This window comes from Eptatretus burgeri, chromosome 11, assembly GCF_056783735.1.
Source record: "Eptatretus burgeri isolate ZD-2024b chromosome 11, Ebu_testis_v1, whole genome shotgun sequence".
In the NCBI taxonomy this organism is placed as follows: domain Eukaryota; kingdom Metazoa; phylum Chordata; class Myxini; order Myxiniformes; family Myxinidae; genus Eptatretus; species Eptatretus burgeri.
In genome coordinates, this window is record NC_140971.1 from 16284917 (window position 1) to 16311764 (window position 26848).

Sequence of the window (26848 nt, forward strand, 5' to 3'; positions counted from 1 at the left end):
CACCAGATCTATGTACTGCCGCCAGAACATCAGTGTAGCATTAGATGCATTCTCTTCAAAGAATTTGTTGATGTCTTGGACACGATCATCGACATGTTCGACGAATTCTTGAATGGTCGCAGGCATGTTCTCATGGTCATTCTCCTTGAATCTTGTTGCTATTGGTGTGGCATAGTTGTTTGCATCTTCGATGCTGCGTTTTTGATTGTGATCATGCCATAGTTTGAAGGTCCGGAAGAGTGCTCTCCACATGGCTTCCATGGTTAATTTTTATGTGCGAACAGCACGATTCCAGGATTTCCTTTGCATAATTCTCTGTGCAACACACTCGCTGTACATGCCAGCTTTGATCCAGATGTCAGCTAGACCAGATTGTGCGAAGTGACTGCCGAGAACGCCGAGGAAATTCATAGCTGTGTGGAATGCCCCAAGTCGTACGATGACATCGCTCAACTTTTCCGGAAGGAGCCAAACCAATTCCTTGGCTTTGTGGTACAGTGCCTGATCAAATGTAATGACGGTTTTTGTCTGGCCGAGCTTCGCTGCAATCGCCTTGCTTCTCAGTAGAAAAGTCATTACCGTGTCAAGTTTGTGGGCAGGGGCTGGGATTATTGGGAGGTATCCCACCGTGGTTACATATTCACTCGGTTTCACCAGTGATTGGTTGAACCCTGTCCATGCAGGGATGTGTTGGGCATCTTCAGCAGTCAAACGACTCATCACCCATGCAAGGTCAATCTTTTCACACTCTGACCTCCATGATGCTGGACAGTCCAGACTGGTGTTTGTCACTGGTAGGCTGAAACGAGGGGGGACATGCCGTGGAGGTGCCTCGGATGGTGTTGTATGATGGAATGTTGGCGGGATATTGCCAATGCTAGTTCTTCTACCGATCGTCGTTTCCTTTTTACTCTGTGGATTTGGTGGGCCTCGCTGGAATACTGCCATTTGTGTGACGTGAAGGGTGCCTTTTCCATCCAAGGTTTCTTCTTGCATGTCAAAATTATCTGCTGCGAACTGAACGAATTTCCCTGGAATTACACCTTCTGGTACAAATGTGTTATCATTCTCCTCGAACCTTGATATCTGAGATTGTGCAATCGACGAGTATTCTGTTGACTGTTGGATAGCTTGTACTATCCCCAGCTATATGTAGATACTCAATCAATTGTTTGGATCTTGTCAGGTGATGGACAAACAATCCTGTTCCAATATGCTTCGGTGTATTCTTGTGACCCATTGATACATTATAGACGATATCTTGGCAGACGTTTAAGATCCGTTGATGAAGTGCTGGACTGATATCATCATAAGGGCTGTTATCACAGTCAGGCTCTGAATGCTCGCCGGGGTTGAGTTCATCTTGTATGATCCTCTTCATAAGCAGGTACACACTTTTTCTTCTGCTTCTTGGTTCAAGTCATCATAGCCCTTGTGTCCACCAGCTATTTTCATGTCAGCCTTCAGTTTTGTTGTGACTGTATGTAGACAGCAGAGGAAATGTGATGCTGGGCTGATCTCATCTGGTTCCAATTCTTCTGGAAACCGTTCCATCAGCATACCAATGGCGTCATCAGTGGTTGCACTTGAAGCCATCAAAAGCAGTGGTTGGTTTGCTTGTCGTTGCTTCCGGAAAACGATTCTGTCAGCGTAGTGTCTCTGCAATTTTTGTTTTAAGACATGTGTTCGGCATGACGGATCAGGAATTGCATCTACTGACATGAGTGACACATATTTCTCGACTACCGAGTCCATACTGTTTTTATGGCCACGTTTAAAGCCAGCATCCAGTATCAGTATGAGCTGGTCGAGTGAAGGGTCAATTTTGGAGTTTACATCAGGATCATTAGGTCTGTTGGCTTTGTATTTACAAGATGGGTGATAGTGCGCTTCATATGATATCAAATCATTTTCGCCAATCCTACACTTCAGGTTCTCGTCAAACTTGGCATGACCCTTGATGGTTGCTTCCACCTCATCGGACTGCACTTGATGTACCTTGTCTCTTTTGCGACTCTGGCAATAGATACACTTTTTCCAGTCAACCTTTGGTACAATTATGCATGTCTGTGGTCTTGTGCTGCCGCTTGCACCGTCTGTATTTACAAAAGGGGACATGTCGGAGTGGGGCTTCTTGACGAGGTCGATGTTGCATCGGTTCGTAAATGACGCATAGCATGATTTGTGCCATTTTGGTTGTTTACTGAGCAGATGATCTACTGATGATCGGTCATTTCTTAGTCGTGTCACAAGGTCAGTTGATTTGTGAAGGAGTCTTGCAAGGAGAGATTAATACACTTTATGAATGCCTTGTTGACTTGAACATGATAGTGTCTGTACCTTGACAGAAGACACACTTTGTCCAGTTAGTTTCAACCCTGCGTTTTTTTACAGGGAGCACCACTGTGGGTACAATAGTCTGATCGTCAGTGTTGGAAGCCATTGGTAGAAAGTGGTTAAGGCATTGTGCAGATAGGAAAGCAAATGTCTACAAGCACGAATAAAGCATTCTATACTACTCCGGGGCAATCATCCATCAACAGGCTAGCGTTGACGGAGCGACACACGGTGGCCTTGTTCTTCATTCTGAAACAGAAAAGAGAAACCAACATGTCATACATATCTGATTATTCATCTGAAAACTATTATCATTGATGTCTTATTCATAACAGAACAGCTGTCACATCTGAAGATGCTGAAAAAGACAGAAATGTAACCGTTATAAGCACATATTTGTTGAATTAGTCACGTTATCCGTATTTACAAAATAAGGGGGTAACCTTGGGTTTGTATAGGTATCTACCAATATATTATAAAAATGTCATATGTGTTTGGTATCGTTTTCAAGGGTAATGAATGGGGATTATTTCAGTATGTCAATTGTATCAATCGGATAATAACTTTTTTTAGTTATTGATGATATTCCCCGTTGTCGAATGCTAACCCGAAATAATTTTTTGACAAAATTACTAGGTTTTTTCCACTATATGAAAAAGTAACATACAATATGTCTTCAAAGCGTTATTGGTATGATGCAGTTGGTCATTCTGCTCATTTTGATACCATACACGTGCCCCTATGTTGGGTATTGGAGTCTACAGATAAATAAATATGATTTTCATAATGTCGCAAATTGCGGACTCGATTGAAGTCACAAAATTAGCCATAAAACGGTCATGCACACCTTGCCAGAATGAAAACCGGGCATTTCTAGTCCCCAGAGGTCCCCTCTACATGCCCATATAGGTTTTAGGTATACAATGACACGTGAACGGAATTCTCAAATTGGACCTGTGGTTCCTGCACTAAAGGTTGTACGTTCCTGTAGGTGTGTACTATAAGTGAAAAAAGGTGTGCAGGGAAGTTTACATTGCCACCTCCAACTTAGTTTTTTACTTTTATATGAAGTTGGGACTCCACTTCCAACTTAACGCCACCCCTACTTGCCACCCCCATAGGCAGCAGGTGTTTCGAGTAATACAAATTATCAAAGTAGCTTGTCATAAGCATAACGTAACTTTAATACATTATAATGACAAACTAGGGGTAATATAGATAGTATGAAATAACTCATATTATTAAACACTGCATGAAACCCTTGTTGCACTTTCATTAATTATGTGAATTGCGTTTCACACGAATGATTGTCAAAATGTAGCATCAATTAGTAGAATGTAGCATCATGAATCGTCTTGGAATAAAGAAACGATGAAAACGCTGGTTGTGACGTTTCCCCCTTTGGGGGTCACTTCCGACAAAGGCATTCATGATTCAAACCCAGGCTTGACAGCTCAAAGGTGAGCGCCCCTCCCTCTCTGCTATCCTGGCAGCTCTTCAGCCTTCAATGCCATGTTTTATTTTTTGGATTTATTAGTTCTCAAATCAAAGATTCCCAAGTAACTTGTATTTGTTTCCTGAGTTTGTCTGTCCGTCTGTTCGTCGCCTACAGTATGCAATTCTATACCGATCTGCAGGAAACTTAACCAACTGGTGGAGCTATTCAAAAGCTAGAAGTCTATTGTTTTTGATATCGAAAGGTCAAAGGTCACATAAAAGTATAAAATTTCATTAGATTGCCTTGAAAGTTGAACAGAATTTGCATATTTTGTCACTGAATTAGTTGACCAATAATCAGGACAACTGATTTAGAACAATTTTTAAGAACAATTCATAAGAATTTTTACGGCTCAGAACAATTTATAAGAACATTTTAAATTAATAAGAACAATTTTTACGTGTCACCGGTTTCCATGGCAACAACAATCAAATATGTGACTTTTTTGTTATATTATTGCCATACCTCAATAATTTTTCAAAATCTCAAAATGAAACTTACAACGGTTATTTGTATGTATATGTGTGTGAGGTGTGGTCAAAACTAATCACAGGTCATGGTCAAGGCCATCAAAAACATGTAAAGCATCTATTAGGCTGCAGTTAAAAGATTTATCAGCCAAATTTGTTGCGCAAAACAATCATTCATGTAAAACACTTAATAGGTCAAACATTAAAAATTGCCAAATTGCTGTTTCCATGATAACTATTACTTGGATTCCACAAGCATCGTGCTACACACATCTTTGTTGTTTATTTATTTTGGGGACTGCAACACCTCAACCTCAAGTTGGGGAGCCTTGGAGGTCTGAGCGAAGTTGTGCTGCATGTTCCTCCCAGTGGTCAGATTTCATCGAGATGGGGAAAGATGTGGATGACTCCCGACTGGACAAAGTCATGGCGTCGCAAAAAGCAAACCAGTGCTGCACCTTGATTTACACATCAGGGACAACTGGAGAACCGAAGGGAGTCATGCTCAGCCATGATAATGTGAGCTCTTACACTTATTGCTCGGTGCTTTCCTTTGATCATTTTGCATCTATAACCTGCACAACATGTTTGCCAATAATCTTCCTCGATAAGCCTTTTAATTTCATTGGAATGTTTAGATCGTTATTAGTTGTTTTTTTGTTTGTTTTTAAGGACGCTATTGTTAAGGAGGACCTATAATTATTTTATATTTCCAGGTAGAACCATATGAGCACGACAGACCATTTGTAGACATGGTAGGGCCTCTCTCTGCCATGATTCTTTGTCCTTGCAAAATTATGCTTTATGTATCCATGGACTGCAGATAACCTGGACGGCAAGGAGGCTAATGCAGGTTCTCAAGATCGGCTCTGCACATGAGATGCAGCAGCAGTCAATTAGCTACCTACCTCTGAGCCACATTGCCGCACAGATGTGTGACATCTGGCTGTGTGCGATGCTCGGAGCCACCACCAATTTTGCCTCTCCTGATGCACTCAAGGTCAGCCATTTGCTCCTGTGCACGTGTGCTTTCAGAATGAATGTGATGGTGGCACATTCAACTCTGCAATGTTGACAAAAATAAACTATCATCACTGTATCACAACATTTTTCAATCTGACAATGGTGTGCAGGGCACTTTGGTGAATACAATGAAGGAGGTGAGACCGACAGTTTTCTTCGGTGTGCCGCGAGTGTGGGAAAAGATTATGGAAAAAATAAAAGTCGCCAATGCTTCTTCTGGTTTCCTCAAGCGGTCTCTTGTTTCCTGGGGACAAAAGGTCGGCCTCGAAGCCAACATTGCTGCAATGAAAGGGTACTTTACTTGGCCCTCACCCTGCAAACATGCTTCACGGTCGTCGTTTTCGTGGAAATGTGGAAAGACTCTTCCTAGATCAGCGATTTATCCTTTTTGTGTTTTTGCACTTCTGGTGTTGGTGTTTAGTGGTGGAAACTGGAACTTTGTAAGATTAACCATGAGCTGTGTGACTAAATGTTTGGCACCTGTGAGAGTGGATTGAAAACTCGTTGCTGTGAAGCTATGTGGCTGAACAAGGAAGGATTGCAGAAAGGAGATCCGAGCTCACAATAAGATGGGAAGTTGGAAGAAAGAGAGAGAAGGTTGAGATAAGTTTGGAGGCGGGACGGATTGGGTAGATAAGCTGGCCGGGACCCGGGACCGGCTCACTCACAGGCCGTGGAGGCATGGCAGCCCTGGCCTGACACCGCGAGTGTCGAAGGTGTGGTGCTACTGGCATGATGTGTTTCGGGGTGGGGGATGGAGATTTTGGAGGCAAAATTCACAATTCGAAGAAACTTCTGACCCATCACTTTCATTTCATCACAGAGCAATTTTACCGAAACAATTATTCAAGACTAGTTTGGACATTCATTCTGGGGTGGAATGGGAAAGTAAGAAGACGAACAAGAAATATACACCGGATGAGCACTGAAGAAATAGCATTATGATTCATGACTAGGGGTTATATACATTATTTAATGACGTGATTTAGCAATAGCACAAAAACGAATTGTACTGATATTGTCAGAAGGGATCGATTGAATCCTTGGTACAAAATTAATGGATTAATGAAAAGCTTAACCACTTGCCTACGGACCAAAAATCCATCCATTGGGACCATACTCTGCAGAGCGTTGGTGCTGCCTAAGCAGTCTCCTTGGCTATTGGACACAATCCTGGACGGGTCGTCACTCCAACACAGGATACCAGCAAGCTGGTACTCTTTTTGCCGACCTTGGAAGGATGACAGGCTGAGTCAACATCACCTGGTATTGATTCAACAGCTGAGTGGGATTTGAACTTGGGATTCCAAGCCCACCACTCCAGCCATTATGCCAACACCAGGCATGACCAAAAATAGACAGATGAAAAAGGACAGACTCACAGAGATCAAACTATGATCTGGCTATGCTGCTGATACAATGCCCTCTACTGGTTAGCGCAGGAATTTGGAATTTGTTCATGGTGCCGGCAATTGCTCACCTACTCTTTGTGAAGAACATGATGGAATCTTTAGTGTCTACGAATGAATGCTGGCAGATGGGACACCCCTTCAATGTCCTTCTGAGAAACGGCACACACATTCATGAATCACCCTGTCTGTGAAACACCAGGATGACAGTTTATAGCTGGGTCAGGATTCAAACCCATGTTTGAGAGGTGAGTGTGCATACCTCCAGGCCATCCTGTCAGCCTAATGCTGACTTAGCAAGATGAAACTGAGGGAAGAGTCGCAAGTTCCCATAGAATCCTCCCAGAACTACAGGAAATTTTTTTTTAGCAAACTGTCCACAAATCTGATAAGAAGTACAAACACACTGCCAAGGCTTTGAGCGAGGACTTCGCAGAAACTGAGGATTCAACGCATTTTCCTCAAACGGACAAAAAGTCTATTCTCGGTCACGTATGGTTCAGAGCACGGCCTAAGAGTTTACTCTTTTTGGGTAGATGTTCAATCAGCGAATGTGTGGATATGCCGTTGATAACACTCTCCATAGACATCAACATGAAAGCTTTGAGATGATCTTGCGATTACCAAATTCCTGAGGCGGTGTTTGGATATGCTCAGCTCACATGCTATCTGTGAAACGGGTGGCGTCAACAATTTGGAGCATGTATACAATGTGTGATAATAGACTGGTCAAAATAGTGATTTACCCACCACAAATTGCAATAGTAATAATTCATGTTTTTTTTCACTCCAAATATGTTGTAGAATGACATACTAAAAGTCACCTTAAATCAGAGCATTGGAATATTTCCATTTTGACCTCAGTGTGAGGCAGCATTTTCTCACAAATATCATAAAATAAAATTTTGGGGTAGGGTCTAGATTTATGGTAATATTGTGAACAATTCAAAACTTATCCTTAATATAGTGGTATCAACAGATTCATAATGAAAATACTTTTCTAACAATGCCATATGTAATGGTATTGACCTAAGATTAGTGTTTTTATAGTTGATAATGTTTGGAGAATCTGACCAAAATAGTTATTTTTGGATGTATGACCATTTCCACAGATGCCAACCCTCCCGATTTCATCGGGAGGCTTCCGAAAATTCACCCAAACTCCCGCCCTTACGATCACTATCCTTATCCTCCCGAAATTTTGATATTTTTGCACTGTTCACTAATCAGAATGTACTAGTATGAGAATTGAATGAAAAGCATCGTCTGCTACATATAGCATGTGGTAACTCCATAACGTTCGCTGTTACCAAATTGTACGTAAAAAATTGCAAATTCAAATGAGGAGCAGCGAAACATTGGGTCTGGATCTCGCTTATGCGATCATGCACTGAGATTTAGTGCATGCGGTATGTGTGCAATACAGTGCATGCGGTATGTATGCACAGTGTATATGCATGCGATACGCTCACTGCATGCAGCTGGGCCCCGTACCAGCCCAGTGGTCGCGACCACCGTGCGGTGTTTAACAGCCGCTAGAGTTCTACGAGTCGCGCTGCAGCTGTGGAACATCGACTTCGAAGTTACCGATGCTTCAAGCCCTCGATGTTGATTACGAAATGGCAGAAAAGAAGCTTACGAAGACCAAGACCGAATACAGTCTCCAATACCCGTGTATTCGAAAGTCTGAAAGAGGAATTCATCATGCGTATTGTACAGTATGCAGCGTTGATATTTCAGTTGAGCACGGAGGTCGCGATGATATTCGGAAGCACGTTGGAAGCAAACGGCACACAGACATTGCAAAGGAGAGATCTTCGAGCACGAGTACCGGTACACTTCTGAATTATTTCACCAAACAAGGGACAAGCGAGGAAGAGGATGTTACCCGAGCGGAACTTCTCTTTAGTGGATTTATTGTGGAACATAACTTGCCCATATCAGTCTCAGATCATGCTGGACCTCTATTTCAAAAGATGTTTCCAGATTCAAAAGTTGCTTCAAAGTATGGATGTGCAAGAACAAAAACTTCAGCAATAATTGGTGAGTTGTCAAATGTTACTGCTTCATCTATTGCCGATATTGCTAGACTAGCTCCATTTAGCCTAGCTACAGACGGTAGCAATGACAGTGGTGAGGCCCAGCTGTATCCTGTCCTGATTTCGTACTATGACAACAGTGCTGGGATTGTGAAGCAAGGTTTGCTAAGTTTGCCTGCGTGCAAACAAGATTCCACTGGAGAAAACATTTTCAAACTGCTTGATCATGAGTTCAGTGACAGGAAAATTCCGTGGGGAAATTGTGTTTCCTTTTGTGCTGATAATGCCTCTGTCATGGTGGGCAAGCACAAAGGAGTCGCTGCTTATATCCACAAACAAAATCCAGAGTGCTACATCATGGGATGCCCTTGCCATATGATGCACAATACGGCCAAGAAGGCGGCTCAGACCTTACCCATTGAATTAGATGACTTTCTCATCGATATTTACTACTACTTGGACAAAAGTAGTAAACGCGTCAAAGGAGTGAAAGCACTGCAAGAACTCTGTGATGCCCCGACACACAAGATTCTGAAGCATGTCGCAACAAGGTGGCTGTCCCTTGGTCAGTGCCTAGACAGGCTGATTGAACAGTGGGAGCCACTTCGCCTCTTCTTCAAAGAAGAAGTACGAAGAAAAATGCAACCAACTGTAGCCAAGACTCTAACAACGAGCAAGAAGGACGGCACTGTATCTACTGCCAGTACTGGCACTGCAGGATCAAGCACTAGTGGAGCAGCATTCACCACTACCACTGCAGTATCTGCTGCGAAGAAGACAGCAGGGACAGCACCAAAACCAATGCTGAGAGCAGGTAGCATCACCGGCCCTTCATCACGTTCATCTACAAAGCAGATCCCTTCAGAGTCGAGAAAGACTGTGATAGTCCCATCTACAGGCAAAGAAGGACCCAAGTTAAGTTCTGCTTTTGCCAAATCACTTGATAGAAGCTCAGCAAAACCTTCGAATCAGAGGTCTTCTTCCTTGGCTGCACCTACCTCAAGCTCTCTCCTCAAACGTAAAATTGGATCTGGTACTACGAGTCTGACGTCTTCTGCTGGCAGTAAACGCAAGTGTGATCGCCCTGCGGCTAAGTGTACTACGAGTTCTACAACTAAAAGCGCGTCTTCCTCAAACACTGTGCAGGAATCTAGAGAAAAACGTGTCAACAGGATGTTCTTGTCTCCACAAACAAAACTCTATTGTTTCTTCCTTCGATATGCTAACAAGCTTTTTGAGAAGGGGAATCTTCTGCTCCAAAGAGACGAACCCTGTATTCATCTCCTGCACGGAGAATTGAATGGTCTTCTGAAAGATATCTTCGTACGGTTTTTGAAACCATCGGTGTCATCGGTTGCTCTGGTAAATGTACCCTTCTCTGACAGAAATCATCAGAAGAATGATGAGGACCTCATGATTGGGAACGATGCCAAACTGTATATAAGGGAACAAAGGAGTCTCAAGAAATCCACCTTCACTCTGAGTGAGTCAGACATCCAAGGTTTCTTCAGTGCAGTTCGCTCATATTATGTGAAAGCCTGCAATTACATCTTCAAAACCTGGCCGCGAGATGATGAATTAGCCAAGCATGCTCAGGTTCTGGATGTTAAGCTACACCAAGAAGTGGGGTTTGACTGTGTGGAGTTTTTCATCAAGAAATTCCCCTGTCTGTTCAGTGGCGGTGATAGTGACATAGACAGTCTTGAGAGTGAATTCGCTCACTACCAGGCAGACGCCTCCATAGCTACAATTGCTACTGAGACAGTGAGAGTGGATGAGCAGTGGCATCGGATTTCACAGCTCACAGATCCCTGCACTGGTGCCAAGAAGTATCCTAATTTGAGCAAAGTGATGAAGGGAATTTTGGTCATTCCTCATTCGAACGCATCATGTGAGCGGGCACTCAGTCTTGTACGGAAGAATCATACTGAATTTCGTCCCAATTTGAGTGTCAAAACCCTGGAAGCTCTCTTAATTGAAAAACTAGCTCATAGCACCCCTTGCTACCAGAGAGAATACAGCAAAGACATAATCAGAAGGGCTAAAAGAGCCACACAGCTGTCACTCAGCAAAGCTGCCATGGAAAAAGCAAGCAGCAGTAGTACCAGCCAGTAAGGTAAGAAAAATATTGCTTCTTTTGTGCTTTTTGTTAATCTTTGATTGTCCCCTAACTTACTAATATTAACATACATGTAACATTAAAAAGTGCACAATTTTCCCCTTTTTTTGTTCAAAAAGTGGGAATTCTTAACATGTTAAATGCTCCAAAATAGGGCTCAGAGGGCACTAGAGAGCGTCTAGAACCCCAGAGCTTCCAGGGCCCTAAGGCGGGCCCTGGACCCCGCCACAAGGGTCGAGCGCTCCACGCTCGAGATGTGCGCTTAGCGCACATTATTTGGTGTCGGTTGCAAATCCTCCCTAATTCTGATTTCCAAAAGTTGGCATCTCTGCATTTCAGATTTAATTCCCCAGGAAAGATAACTGAATGGTCTATTTACTTTGTCCTATGTTATTGTGGTTGCCATAGAAGATACAATAAATGTACTAATGATTGAAAGGGGCTGAGGGCTGTTCAATTAAATATGCATAGGGGAGAGAGAATCAGAAGGGTGTAGGGGTTAGGAAAAAGTATTTCCAGGGGATAGGTGAGAATTCTGAAAAGGTTCTCACTCACCTAAAAGTCTGGAACATCTTTATTTACAATTCTATTCATGTTTTTGTTTCTCTCAGGTTGAAGTAATCTATTAAAGATGGACAAGTGTGTCTTCTGTAAGGAACCTCTATTGAGTGGAGAAAAAACTGCAACGTTAGGTACCAAAGGATGTGAAGGCATTGCAAAAGCTAATGCATTGCGGTCTAGCAGTACAAGTACTGTTCCTGGACAAGTTGTGCATGTCAAGTGTAGAAAGGACTTCTGTTCTACAAAGTGTATAGCTCGTGCCAGCAGAAAGCGAGAATGTGACTTTCTTTCAGTAGTCCACCAAGTACACGCCAATCCACAGGAAATACATTTATTTATAAAGATAACTGCATATTCTGTGAGCATCCAGATACATTCCATCGCAAGGTAAAAAGTCATAAACTTATTCCAGTCAGATCAATGGATTTTCAAGATAAAATTAAGAAATGTTGCAATGAACACAAGGATTTGTGGTCAGAAATTATGAACGGTAGACTTGAGTTTGCACAAGATTTGCATGCTGCAGATGCAGTATACCACAACCTTTGCAGCACAAATTTTGGAACAGGAAAGCAGGTACCACAACAGTTCATGGCAGATGATAAAATCCAACCGAAACGATTTAAGCAGGTTAGACCTCCTGATTCGGCAAGGGAAGATGCTTTTCATCAGGTGGTCATGTATTTGGAGGTCAATGATTAGGAACAAATCTCAATACAGGATCTTATAAACAAAATGGAAGAGATATTGGTTGAGACTGGAATTGAACCATATGGATTTACCAACATGAAACATAGACTTGAGAAACATTTTGGAGACAAGATAACCATCACTGAGATTAGTGGAAAAGAAAATGTGGTTACATTTTGACATAAAGCATCTTTTATCATCCATGACTTCGAATCCAAACCCAAGAAGTATGACCATGATGAAGAGAAATTAAGAATTATAGAAACCACAGCCAAACTTATTAAAAGTGATGTAAAATTAGTGAAGCAGCCACAGGAATTTTATCCAAGCTCAATTGAAATATCTTCTACTGACAAGACTATGTCATCAATGGTAAGATGGTGCCTGTGGACACTAACTTGAAGCCTGCACCTGACAACCTTCTGGAAGCCTTGAACTGCAATTGCAGAACTCACTGTAGTACACAGAGATGCTCATGTAGAAAATTTGGCCTAGAATGTTCTCCAGCATGTGGAGAATGTAAAGGCCTACACTGCTCTAACACAATCCTGCCTGATCCAGAAAGTGATGCTGAGGATGTATTATAATGTGTAATTTGTGACTGTTTTTTCAAGGTGTTGTTTAGAAGTGACTTACTTGAAGTAGTTTAAAATATTTATTTTTCTTCATTAGATATACATGTCAGCTCTTGATAGCACTATAAAATAGTGATTGTTATGTAGTTTTAACAAATAGTGTAGTACTAATTTACTAGTTACATGTAGTATTGAAAAGAAAATGGCTACCCTGGAATTGGACTGTTAAGATTCACATGTACATATTTCAAAATGTGTTGTATATTTGCTTTTAGTAGCTTAGTACTTCTGGCTAAAATAGCTTTTTAAGTTTGGTGTTTTTGCTATTTTAAATTCCATAGCAATAAATGGAGATAAACTATAACATATCAGCACCCAGGAGGATTCCAAACTTCTAAGCATAAACTAATTGTCTGATTTATTTTATAGGAATATTGATTAGTGAAATTCCAGTAACAAAATAATTGTTTTATTTGTATAATGATTCATCATAGTACAGTATTTTATTTATGTTGGTAACTTTATATTCTGTAAATATGTTGAGGTTTTGCAGTAATATGACATGCCGAAATGGCCATTTGAAGGGAAGAATTTTGGAATATGTTAATCCTCCTTCAATCTTCAGTAAATTGGTTATAGGCTTGTAGCAAGGTATTATGTACACATTTAGGACATGGGGGACCAAAAAATGGAAGTCATTGTATGATTAAGTTTTGCATATCATTTGTTAGCCAACATCATGGGATTCAGGATCTATTTGGGCAGAGCTTAATTCTTCCTCTTTCTATTGCTCTGACAGGTTCAAGGTCAAATAGACCCAAAGAGTATCAATTATCTGTATCAAGGAACCACTCATATCATTCTAAAATTGGTCTGATGGCTTAGATATGTATTATACACTAATTGGAAACCACATATATGGAGAATATTTTGTTTACCTGATATTTGACCTTGAGCGAAGAGGTCAAGGTCATATGAAATTAACAAATTGATCAAATTGATCAGTGTTCATTCAGGTCATAAATATAATATGCACATAAACTTAACCATAGAAATACATGCTGTGATGAACCAAACTAACATCTTAGGATTAAAAGTGCAGATTTCTTTAAAATGTTATGTACTTCCTAACGACCTTTGATGTTCTGTATATTGAACACAAACTGGCTTTTGCTATTGATTTTTATGTCATAGGGCTATCTTGGTAAACTTATTCTATGGTTATAAAATAAAGCTTATAGCTACCAGTAATTTTGTAGCAGCTTGGTAAATGCAATTTGTTACGTACTTCCTAACATTTTTGACCCAATCATGGGAGTGAACCTAAAAACTGGTATATAGTAATGATCCATGTTGAAACTTGCCATTTTAAATCATCACTTTATGCAGAACTAAATTGCTATTTAAGATGTTCTATCAGATGCATTTCAAATTTCTGGAATAAGATTTTGTAAGCTTCACTATGACTGGGGGAAATTTTGCAAAATCTGAGATTTTACACATTTGAAGGTGCCAAGATATGCAGAAGGTCATAAGAAATATAATGTTTCGAGGAATTGTTCTATTCTTATGTGTAAAGATATATATATATATATATATATATATATATATATATATATATATATATATATATATATATATATATATATATATATATATATATATATATAAAACAAAAAATGCAATTTCAACCATTTTGGACAACATATACAATCATACATGTAACCCATTTCTAAAAAATGAGCTATAAAAATGGAAAAAATAGCCTGTGTTTGGATAAAAAAAACATGCTTTGTAAGCAACTATATCCATAGGACCCATAGCAAAGTATACATTTTCTGAAACCACAGACACTTGGGCATTATATACCATTAAGATTGTTTATCTTATTAAACCTGGGTTCAATTTCTAAGCTTTCTCCTCATTTAGGACCACAGTGTACACAATACCATGCTACAAGCCTATATTTCATTAACTACATTACATATTGGCAAAATTTAAAAACTGTGACAGTCAGAAAACATGTATATATATATATATATTCAGACCAATTGCGGACCTACTTTGGAAATTAAAAAATTGTGAATTTAAAAATGTCAACATATATGTCTAAATTCGATAATTTTTAGTGATAGGCAGAAATGTTTTTCTTCCGTCATGATGTTTATTTTAGGTCTACATCATTACTTGTGATGTTGTTTGAAAGGTAATTTTATTGTGAATCTACTGATATCTTAATATTGAGAATCGGCCAGTAATTTGTCATGATATGATCATGTGACTATACCCTCCCCCTATATTTTGGCTGTCAATTTTTTCTTCAATGTCACCTTAAACTGAGGTCAAAATGAAGCTGTTCCAATGCCCCGATTTAAGGTGACTTTTAGTATGTCATTCTATGATATATTTGGAGTGAAAAAAAAACTTGAATGATTACCATTGCAATTTGTGGTGGGTTTGAGCTTAAATGGCCTATTTTGACCGGTCTATAAGTGATAAGAGTACCGCCCATGTACCTTTAAAAAAAAAACAGTATTAAGAGCATGCTGCACATTATTTAAAATAATCGTCTTCACAAGGGGAGAATGTGCACTTCATAACTGGCTTGGTGCGCTACCTTTCAGTGAGTCCCACTTCCAGGCGAAGTCGATTTGTTCAACCTTTATCTGACTCGTTGTGGTGGACGAATCAAGCCGTATCACCTTTCATTGATGGTTTGAAGCGCTTGTTCCGTAAGGCTATTCACCTTGTGGAAAATCGGACCATATCATAGCCTCTCATTCTGTCGGTCGGATCATGAGACCAGTCATTCCTAAGCCACAAAGGTTATCGGAGGTGGGCCACTGGCCAACCAGTGGACTGGCCCACCTGGTTGCGACCAGGCAGCTCATTCCACCCACGGTTAGGAGTAAAGAGGTTGTGTGTGTGTGTGTGTGTGTGTGTGTGTGTGTGTGTGTGTGTGTGTGTGTGTGTGTGTGTGTGTGTGCGCGTGTGTGTGTGCGTGCGTGCGTGCGTGCGTGCGTGCGTGCGTGCGTGCGTGCGTGCGTGCGTGCGCGTGCGCGTGTGTGTGAGTGATTTGTCATTTTTGTATGTAATGTAGCTCTAAAAAGAAAACATAGGGTCACTCAAAGTGCCTTTTTTGGCATATGCATTCACTATGTTTCAAACCTCAGCTTCTTGTTGACTGCTCAGGAAGTTTAGGAAAGACCTTGTTTGGAAGCTTTTGCAACGAGCTGACAAGCTAATTGATGCGACCGTGTTGTAGCAGCACAGTGACCCAATAATTCATTCTTGCGAATTTAGTTATGAAAGTTATAAAATGATCTGAGATTAAATCTGACCCCCTGTTCACATTACACAGCTTTTCTACAAATTGGGTGTTATCACTTATGTGAATCTGACACGTCTTCTGCCTTCATGTTGGCTCGGGTTGCAGCACGGGCCGTGTGGGCTGATTTGCTTTGCTACTTCCCGTGCCAGCACATGCCCCTCTTTTTCTTCGTATTTATAATTTACATCGTTGCGTTGTGGATATTAAAAAAAAGAAAGAAAAATTTATTCATTCATTCATAATATAGTGCCCATTCCATAAATATACCAACTTGGTCCTCTTAATTTACTCCGAGATTAATGGTAAACGTTTAGTGATGTCACTGGTTTGGTTCATTGGCTCAATTATGTCGTATGTTTTCATCTCATTTGAAATGAAATTACCCTTTCACACACTGCTGACTTTTACAGGGAAAGCCCTCCATGGAGTTATGGGCTGGCACACTCGCTGATCTTCAAGAACATTCGCCAGGCACTGGGTCTGGATCGCTGCAACATATGTTACGTGGGGGCTGCCCCGATAGCACCTGAAACTCTTGAGTACTTCTTGAGTTTTGACATCCCTATTTATGAATTGTACGGCATGAGTGAAAGCACAGGACCACAGAACATGAACGTGAAGGATTCGCACCGCATTGGAAGGTTTGTACGTGCTCAGATGGAATCTGTTCTACTAAAGGCCTGGAAGCATGTCAAGTTTGTCCGCATCGTTTTAGGGTGTGGCTATGCTGCTAGGGCATTACCCCTGCATTTTCTGCAGCAGGAATTTTGAATTTAGCCAGGGTGCTTGCACATGATGAAATGGAAGACCAAGAATGAACCCGAAGAAGTAAAGAGCAAAGATTGAGTCATCAGGAGGAACCTGGACAGGATTCGGGTTTCAGCTGTTGCTCCACAACCCTCAAACCCGTCCAGAGTTCTCCTGATGACTTGCTCTTGCGAAAGACATACCGAGCTAGCGGATGCAACACCCAGCTTAACGTTGCATAAACAGGCTCGTTTATGTGACGCCATGCCTGCAAAACACTCTGGAGTTTGTTTATGGTCTCGTTGAGAATTGAGCTCAGACCAGGACAGCTCAAAGGAGAGTGTGCTTCCTTTGAGTCGTTCTGTCAACCAGTTTGAATGATTAGCAAGAATGGAGAATGAAAATTTAACAACGAAAACTTGGATTTCCCTTCCCTCACCAGTGCTGCACAGATTGGTTTTTATAACTATTTACTGCTTGGTTGGTGTCTGCATTCTATCCACCACTTCCCAAATTAATTTGAAGTATAACGTGACAAAAGCAAGCATAAACAGCCAACACGCCGACTGATTAGTGATGGCGACATTGCTAAGACACGTGTGTTGGCACATCCACCGGTTACTTTGTACATACGTCATTGTTGCCAGTCGAGTGTAAGGGGGTTTCTTGTTTAGCGGATGCCGTCGTTTTCAACATTTGGGTTGAGTGGGGGTGCTTCCTGCGAATTGCTTAGCTTTTTCCACCTCCAATGAAAATATATACATTTCAAGTCAACTTGGAAACTTTGCTCGTCAAGCCTGTGCCACTTATCAAACCGACACTCGAACACAATGTATTCACAACAAGGAATTAATCGATGCCCATAGATGGGGAAATTGATGAAAGTTTTGGGAAAAGGATGAGTGGAGTTGTGACTAGGGGTAGGAGGTAAATGGTGAGGGTTAAGGTTGGAGGTGTGGTGCGACAAAACACGACCAATCCAACCTGCAGTTTTCTCCAAAACAGACAATTAACTAGAACTGCACTCGGTAGAGTGCATACCTCCATCATGCTGAACAGTTTACGTTTTGGTAGCCCACTGATAGGCCCAGATCTGCATCCAGACCTAAACCTAAATCGAATCGGCTTGTTATTGTCACCTACCTAATTAATCGAGCAAGTTTTGTCATAATCCGTCCACAACTTTTTGAAACATCGTGCTCTATATAGTTTTTGGCCCGATGTCTAAATGGTGAATAATCACTTTAACAAATCAAATAATTATCAGATCCCGATCCGGATTAGGATCTTCACCAAAATTGAATCAATTCTTTCTTGTCACACACCCAACGTGTCCACCAAATGCTGGGTGAATCCTTCTGTAATTTTTTGCGATATCCTGCTCACAGTCACAGACAGACAAACGGGGTAGAAACACAACCTCCATCCACCTTCAGTGGTGGATGTAAAGATGCTCCGTGTCGATTTTCCTTAAATGGTTTTGGCAGTTTATTCTGATTTTTTATGATTATCATTATATTGTTAATATGATGCATAACTTGGATCATCGTACATTTCAGCTGTTTGGCATCATGATCCCAATCATTCTTTAAAATCTTTTTACCATTGTGCCATTTATTTTGTGCACAGGAAATGTTTCGAAGGGGGTCCAACCACGTGATGGGAGTTTTATTCACACTCAAATACATTAAAATTGTCTTTTTAAAAAATTTTGGTTCATTGGTCTTGTGATCACAAAATAATGTGGGTGGATAAAATATGACCAGGACCTTTGTTTACAAGTAACTTGCCATGAATGAGACTCGACACTGCCGCCACAAATTAACTCGTATGACGAACAGAATCTCTTCGGTAAAATCCTCGGGTCGCTTGCCGATTGTGATGTTGATCTAGATTTTCGGCCTTTTCTGCATGTGGTTAGTTGTGTACACTTTGGTTGTCGCCTGTACATGATGCCTTTGGAAATCGCACATAATACGGTTTATTTTTGGGTTCGTACACAAAATACGTGATGCTTTAGGAGGGGGGGGTGCGATGGTATTTCCCAGAGCATCACAGTGTCACACAGAATGGATGAGGGGTCAGGGCCACAGTCATGTGACGCCATCGTCATCTGTTTTTTTTGGGCACAGCCATCTTGAATTTCCCCTCACCATGACAGGGCACGTCAACAGCTTTTGGTTGAATCCATCCAAAAATGGCAGAGGTGCTATAAATCTTTAATTCGAATCCATGAGAGAACATTTCCAAAAAGGAGAAAGCAAGAAGTTCAACTTGATGTCTGTAAAGCTTGGAGGGAGCTGAAGGACAACACCACCATCTCATCGACTGAGCTGGCAGATGCCACCTATTTATATAAAATTAAAAACTTGCGGGATGGAAGCCGATCAAAATTTATAAAAAGGGTGGCATTGCTCTCATTCACAAATTCACGGATTTTTTTTTCAGTTGAGGATCAGGTAAAGTTTCATGGGGGAGGGGGGGGGAAGAGGAGGGTGTCGAAAAAACATCACGTATTTTGTGTACAGCTCATGGAAATCGTCACCATACTGTGCAGCCCATCGTCACAAAAGTTCAACCTCCTTGATTGTTTCATTGACCAACTACCCATTTTGCCATTTATTTTTATTGTATGCCTTGAAACAGGAAATCTGTGTTGAGTATTGGTTACCAATCCTATAAATAAAATTTCCATCAAATTAATAATCTACATACATTGGTCTACCTTTTTTCTAAACAAAAGTCAAGCTCAAACCGAACCGTCCTGATCATAATATCGGCAATTATTCATTTTATTTTTCCCCCATCCCTTGTGAAGTGCATCACGAAGTTTTATTTTTGGTCTTGTGCAGTTGTGGCAGACCCATTCCCGGCTTCTCCTTAAAGCTGAGCAACCCAGATGAGGAGCAGAATGGCGAGGTGTGCTTTTGGGGCCGACATGTGTTCATGGGTTATCTCAGCATGGAGGAAAATACACGGAACACCTTGGATGAGGAAGGCTGGCTCCACTCCGGAGATCTGGGAAACATCGACGACGATGGATTCTTGACCATCACGGGACGGATTAAAGGTGGGTCAAAAACACGAGTGCCTTGTTGGTGAAAGCGGGTAAGCTCGATGGTAGTCGGGATTCAAATTCTGCTCCCATGTACGATTCCTAATACAGTTTCTCAGGAAGCATACCCCCCGTTTATCGGAGGAAATGTTTAAAGGAGCAGTGTGACCCATTATAAGAATTTCATTGTCTTTTAGATCAAGGAAAATTTCATTTTAGAATTTTCAAAACAGTTGGATAGATAAATGTGGACAAAATCTTTTCAACAAATTAAAGATTGTGGACCAGTGCAGTGGCAACTTGAACGTCACTCGGAAGAGCGCATGCCTCCGCCAGGCTGAACAGTTTACGTTTTGTATCCCACCGATAGGCCGAATCTGCGTTCAAACCTCAACCAAAATCGAATCCGATCGTTCTTGTCACCGACCCAACTCAAACACCAAGTTTTTAGTCTGAATCTGTTCGTAACTTTTTTTTTTTTTGAAACATCATGTTCACAGATGAACAGTGGTGAAGACATAACATCTGCCACCGAAGTACATCATCATACACTAAGCATGTGCGGCAAACTCTGGAAATAGAATCTGAAGTTTGGAAAAGTCAGCGTTTGGTCAGGATCACGTTCGCAAATGTCCTTGCTTGCAAAATGTTTGGCCATCGGTCTGTTTCTGCAAAATGTTTTCAAAAGCACCCATGTTGGTGAAACCCCCCCCCCCCCACACCTCACATCACATCTGTGTTTGTGCAACGACCAGATAGGTCCACATTAAAACCAACAGCGGGTGAAGAATTTGTTGATTTGCTTTATTTGTGGTGAGAAACAACCAAACCAAAAACACAACATTGTAAATAATTATTTCATGTTCTAAAAGGATTAGAAACTCGTGTTAATCACCGAGGAGCTTGCTGCGACCACACCACCCAATGTTTCGTGAAGGTTTTTAGAAACCTGACACCTTCAGAATGACATATAGAAATGAAGCTGAAACTAAATTTCGTCTTGTGGACAAAATTCACAGGAGCTCGTGACATTTAAAACACCCCGACATGTTTATAAATCGGACAAGACGTGGTCATATATCTGGAAGAGAAAAATCACTGAACTTTCATCTTTTTAGAGAGAGATGTAACAGAAAAACTTTGGGGAAATCGAAACTCAAAATAAACAAGTTTCGTCCGAATCTGTCCACGACCTTTAGAGAGATCATATTATAAGGCCCAGTCACACCTTGACGTTTTCGCCAGGAATGGCAACGTATAAAAATGCACGTAAAACGTTGGCGCACGCTGAAGTTTTAAGGCTTTTTTAAGTTTTGGTCGTATTCATAACGAGTTGGTCGTATGCATAACGTATTAGTAACGGGCACAGAACGTTTCGTTGTCTTATAGATAACTTATACCAACGAATGCTTAGCCTGTTGTCGGCGTTCACAACCTATGCCCAACGATAGTTTAACTTGGTCATAGCGCGTTGCACGTATCACCGACGAACTCGTGACGTTCTCTGTTAAAAACCTGCCGCACGCAGAATTAAATCATAACCGCCTTAAAAACGCTGGCATACGTCGTAGTACGCCGAGCTCGTCGAAAAATTTTAACATGCTGAAAATTTTTCGACGTATGCCAGCGTATGACTCACATGTTCCGCATACGCTGGCCATAAGTTGAAGGCACGTTATGCGATCGTTGACACACGTTACTGGTAAGTTACTCATAAGTTGAAACACATTGAGGTAATGTTTAGCGTACCCGAACCTTATTTCTAACCTATGAGTAACGTGCTTTGAACCAATGTGTAACGTATCTCCAACGCATATTGACGTATGTAGACGTATTTGATGTCTTCCGGACGACCACAGAACTTACTGAACGTGTTTCTAACTTACAGCTACCGTATAATGGCGTATTGGCAGGGTTTCGGGGAATTGGTATATACAAATGGGCTTCACAATAGGAACCCGTCAGTGTTCCAGACTCCATGTTGAGTGGATGTCAATGTCAGTAGTAGTAGTAGTAGTAGTAGTAGTAGTTCGAGAGAATTTAGTGATGTCGATGTTATTAGTAGTAGTTCGAGAGAATTTACTGATGTTAGTAGTAGTAGTAGTAGTGGTAGTAGTACTTTCAAGTAACGTGTTGCAAAGTGTGAACAACGTTCGTGTAGCATGCTTACAAAACGTTACTCATAGGTTAGAAATAAGTTTCGGGTACGCTAAACATTACCTCGACGTTATTCGACTTGTGAGTAGCTTACAAGTAACGTGTTTCAACGTAGGTCAACGATCGCATAACGTGCCTACAACTTATGGCCAGGGTAGCGGAACGTGTGAGTCATACGTCGTAAAATTTCAAACATGAAAAAATTCGAGGAAAACCCAAAAGTTCAACGTTTAAAGCCAACGTACTACCACTTATGGCAGTGTTTTTCAGCGTGGTCTTAACATATACATAACGTATTCGACGTGTACCAGCGTTTTACACAAATTTTCCAAAAACCGGCATAAGCTGGCTAAAATGTCAAGGTGTGATTGGGCCTATATATCGATTTTGGCCCCATCTCTCAAAGGTCAAGAATCACTTAATATTTCCAGTGTCCGTTTACGGATCTTCATCAAAATTGAATCTATTCATCCTTGTCACACACCTAACCTGTCCACCAAGTTTTGTCCGAATCCGTCCATACATTTTTTGGCCTACACATACAGTGTGACCAGTGGTGTCATGACAAACTTTGACACTGGAGTCCTGTAAAAAAAAAAAAAAAAATCTGTCAGCCGTGACGTCATCGCCAGGTCCACAGTCACATCAAATTTTAACATGACACAAACGATTTGAGTTCCCAAAGATGAGTGATAAATTAACATAATTTTAACATATATGGTCATGACTAAATGTTAAAGGTCATTTAACATGGGCATCCAAAATCATCCTTGGTCATGTTGTGCAACATCGGTCTTGGCCCTCACTTTGGTTTTTAGCCGCGTTGCGTTGCTAACGCTGGCTCTAAGAGAGCTCTGCGTTGTTGTTGTTGTTGTTCTTCTTCTTCTTGTTCTTCTTCTGGTGAAGACAAAACCTTTATGATGCGGCTCTTGGACACATTTGTCCTTGTTTTTATTATTAGGGTACCCAGTCAAATGGACTGGGTAACGTATTGTTTTTCTTCTGTTTATTTCTTATTTATTATTTTTAAATCCTCGTGGAGGATCTCCAAAGTCTTACTCACGTTGTTGTTCTTAATCTTCTTCTTGTGGACCTTTTTGTTTCATAGCCTACAGTTTTCATCGAAACTTCCTGAAACTTGGCGTATATATGTAAAAATTCCCTGCGCAGACAGTAACCATCTCCGATTTTGGAAATTCCTCCGAGAAGAAAAAGTTATGACGTCAAAATATCTCCGCTAATGGAAATCGCCTAAAAAATTATCTCCTAAACTAGGCAAGCTTTTTGAATTCTGTTTGCGGGAATCGAACAGGGCATTAGCAGAGATGAATTACCGCACATATGATACATCACTATGACATCATATCAATTTTTATGACGTCATTTCTATTTTTTTGACATTTTTTGTTTCACAACCCAGAGTTTTCATCGGATCTTCGTGAAACTTGCCAGGTATATGCAGAAAGCCCACGCACAGACAGTAACCATCTCCGATTTTGGAACTTCTTCCGAGAAAAAAAGTTGACGTCATAATATCGCCGCTAATTGAAATCGCCTATACAATTATCTCCGAAACTAGGCAAAGCTGTTTGAATTTTGTTTGCGGGAATCAAGCCGGGCATTAGCACAGATGATTTATCGCAAACCTGATACATCACAATGACGTCATATTCGTTCTTATGACGTCATCATTAAGAGGACGAGGATCTTAGCTCATTTGAGCTTGTTCTTTTTCCACCAGCAATTTGCGGGCTTTTTCGCTTTAAAAACCATTTTCTCAGGAACGGTAAGTCCGATCGACATGAAATTTTCACCATAGTATGTATCTTTTTTGATAGCAAACTTAATTGATAATTGTGACGTCACAGATCACGTGGTACGGGCGCCATTTTGAAAAAAAGGATAAACTTTGGACCTCTGTATCTCTGAAACCGTGCAATGGAAATTTTTTTTTGCTTTATACATTGTAATGACCTCCAAATCGGAAAGACGGGTGATTTTCCGTGACGTCATCGGTGAAGCGGTATCCCGGTGAAAATTCGTCAAGTACAACGCTGCATAGGAAAAATCTGAAATTTCTTGAGCCTCATCTACACAACAATTCACCGTAGAAAAAAAATATTATGACATAGGTGACTTGGTTCGGCAGCCGTCTTGTTTTGAAATTAAAAAAAAAAAACTTCTTCTCCAGAATGCCTGGTCAGATCAAGGGGAAACTCCATAAATATATTGCACACAAGTAGAGAATATAAGTTTGTTAATTTCTAATTAATAGGTCACATGGTTTGGCAGCCATGTTGGATTCAATAATTATATTAAATGTTTTCTCTGGAACCACATAACCTATCGAAGTGAAACTTGGCAACTATAATCTACCCCCGTGCTTGCATACACGGTAAAAATTTTGATGTCACAAGTCACATGGTTTGGAGGCCATCTTAGAAAGAAAAACGCACCTTGTCCGATTAACACGAAACTTAACAAGCACAATCCACTTCCCCATTCGAGGGAGAATTTAAATTTATGTTGTAATAGGTCAAATGATACGGCAGCCATATTGGATTGAAAATTAATAACTTTAAAAATCTTCTTCTCTGAAAGGGCTGAACAGATCGAGGCGAAACCCCACAAGTATGACCGCCTGTCCATGAGGAACCAAAAGTCCCCCCCCCCCCCATTTGATGTACATCGTTTGGCAGCCATATTGGATTGAAGGGGAAATATTAATTAATGTTTACTCTGGAACCGCTGTGTCAATATATGTGAAACTTCAAAATTATTATTTAGCCCACATGTGAAACATAGTTTTAAAATTTCAACCCGACACACGGTTTGGCAGCCAGAATTATTTAATTATTTGAATTTGAGAACTTTTAGATTTTTTTTTTCCAGAAGGCTCACTTGTCTGCACCTGAATGCGTTTGAGGGTACAGGAACAGCAATTCAATTGATATCGACAATGTCTCCAGGAAAAGGGCTAACTGCATACGTAATAAATAGATTGAACACTTTGTGCTACCCAGTTCGTAACTCGTCAGTCCCGTGCTGTATCGAAGCAGGGCTGTATTTGTATCACTATTAAATAATGTTTTCTTTGGAACCACTTATCCTATCGAAGTGAAACTTTGCAACTATCATCTACAGAAAGTCTCATGTTGTATCAAAGGCGGACGTCTGGGTACCCGGTCATCGCTGCCATCAGTTATAAAGTGGCAGTTCGAGTTATCTCCCGCCAACCAACGAAGTTGGCGAGGGATATAGAAATGGGTTCCGTCCGTCCATCCGTACGTCCGTCACATTTCGTTTCCGGAGCTTAACTACAAATCCCCTCAAGATATATTTACGAAATTTGGTACACATATCAAGCAAGTGGTGAACTGGTTTTATTTTATTTTCTTCCACCCTCACCTCACTTTTATCCACTTTTAATTTTGTTTTAAATTTGTTTTCTCCACAACTGCTTGAGCAATTGACATGAAACTTCCAAGCTTGGAGCACCTACCCATGGATAATTATTTTAAACAAAGTTGTATGATGATTAGATAGAAAATGCAGCCGGCGTTCCAAAAAATCAGTTTTCTGTGTGGGCACTTTATTTATTCTTATGAAACTTGTGGCTGCTTGGCTGCATCATTTTCTGGAGGCGTGGCTGGGTCACTGATGGAGTACCCATTTCCAGTAAGCTGGTACTCATTTTGCCGACCTCGGAAGGATGACAGGCCGAGTCAACCCACCCGGTGTTATTTCGCAGCATGACAGAGGCTCAAACTCAAGAATCTAAGATCTTAAGGAAGCCATCTTAATGGATAAGCCAACACCATGCAGAACCCCCCCCCCATTGCCAACATATGTATGGTGAGAAAAAAAAATGACCGTTTTTACAGCCATTTTTCCCTGCTGTGCAGGGGTTTGGCTTTTTCTTGTGGCAATGTTTTTTATGGCCGGATGCCCTTCCTGATGCCAACCCTGGTCGCCTCTTACGACACACAGGGATATGGTACACCTATTCTAACCGGGGCATACACCGGGACCAGTACACTGGTACTCACTTCGCTGACCTCAGATGGATGACAGGCTGAGTCAACCGCCTGGTGTTAATTCAGCAGCCAACGGGGCTTGAACTCAGGATCCTGGGATCCCAAGCCACCACCCTAACCACTAAGCCAACACCAGGCTTATATGTATGGTAAGGCACCACAAATTTCAGAGGTTTGGTTAGTAGGGCTCGCTAAAATAAAAACACACAAATATGAGAGACGTTTAAAGATATACTACGATTAACAAAATGTTTTAAGTACCCAAACCACTCGACAAATTCTCAACTTTCCAGATTAAAAATGATGCACAAATGCTTCCGACGTAGCCAGTGACACTTCCCGTCACGCTGATCACGGAAAACAAAATGAAAACGGAGAGTCGGAAGGGTGGTGTGCGCACTTTGACACGCACACATGGGCCATGGCTGTAAAATGCTCATGTGCTGTCAGTTTCCATTGCCTGGGAGGGAGGGAAGAAATGACGGAAAAGGAGGGTGTCACGAGATGGTAACTGCAGGGGCAAGGGCTATCGGAGCTGTCAAAACGAACTCGTAAATAGTTCACACAGTGACCATCCATGGCATGAGTGAATATTTGATGTTAAAAGTCTAAATGGAGAAAAATGTATGACAGCATCCAAGAAGTGGGTAAATAAATCATGTTGACACATTTTCGGTTGAAAATGAATATACTGTTACGGCTGTGGAAATTCGTAATACACCATAAAGGGTCCTTATATCAGTTATGACACGAAGTCCATGTGTAGTTAGCCCAAACCCGTTGTATAGAGGGAATATATG

At 41.0% G+C, this 26848-nt stretch overlaps 1 protein-coding gene across 6 annotated transcripts in view; it reads left to right on the top strand.

Moving 5' to 3' along the window:
* LOC147016570 (long-chain-fatty-acid--CoA ligase ACSBG2-like) overlaps positions 1 to 26848 on the top strand; it is a 100129-nt gene that overhangs the window by 58816 nt on the left and 14465 nt on the right. For 5 of the 6 annotated variants that reach the window (XM_085845350.1, XM_085845352.1, XM_085845353.1 and 2 more), the window contains exons 8-12: positions 4675 to 4824; positions 5129 to 5305; positions 5439 to 5620; positions 16463 to 16693; positions 19652 to 19869. In XM_085845350.1, coding sequence (XP_085701476.1) covers positions 4675 to 4824; positions 5129 to 5305; positions 5439 to 5620; positions 16463 to 16693; positions 19652 to 19869 — 958 coding nt within the window. The remainder of the gene's footprint in view (positions 1 to 4674; positions 4825 to 5128; positions 5306 to 5438; positions 5621 to 16462; positions 16694 to 19651; positions 19870 to 26848) is intronic. The other variant, XM_085845356.1, reaches the window with a different exon arrangement.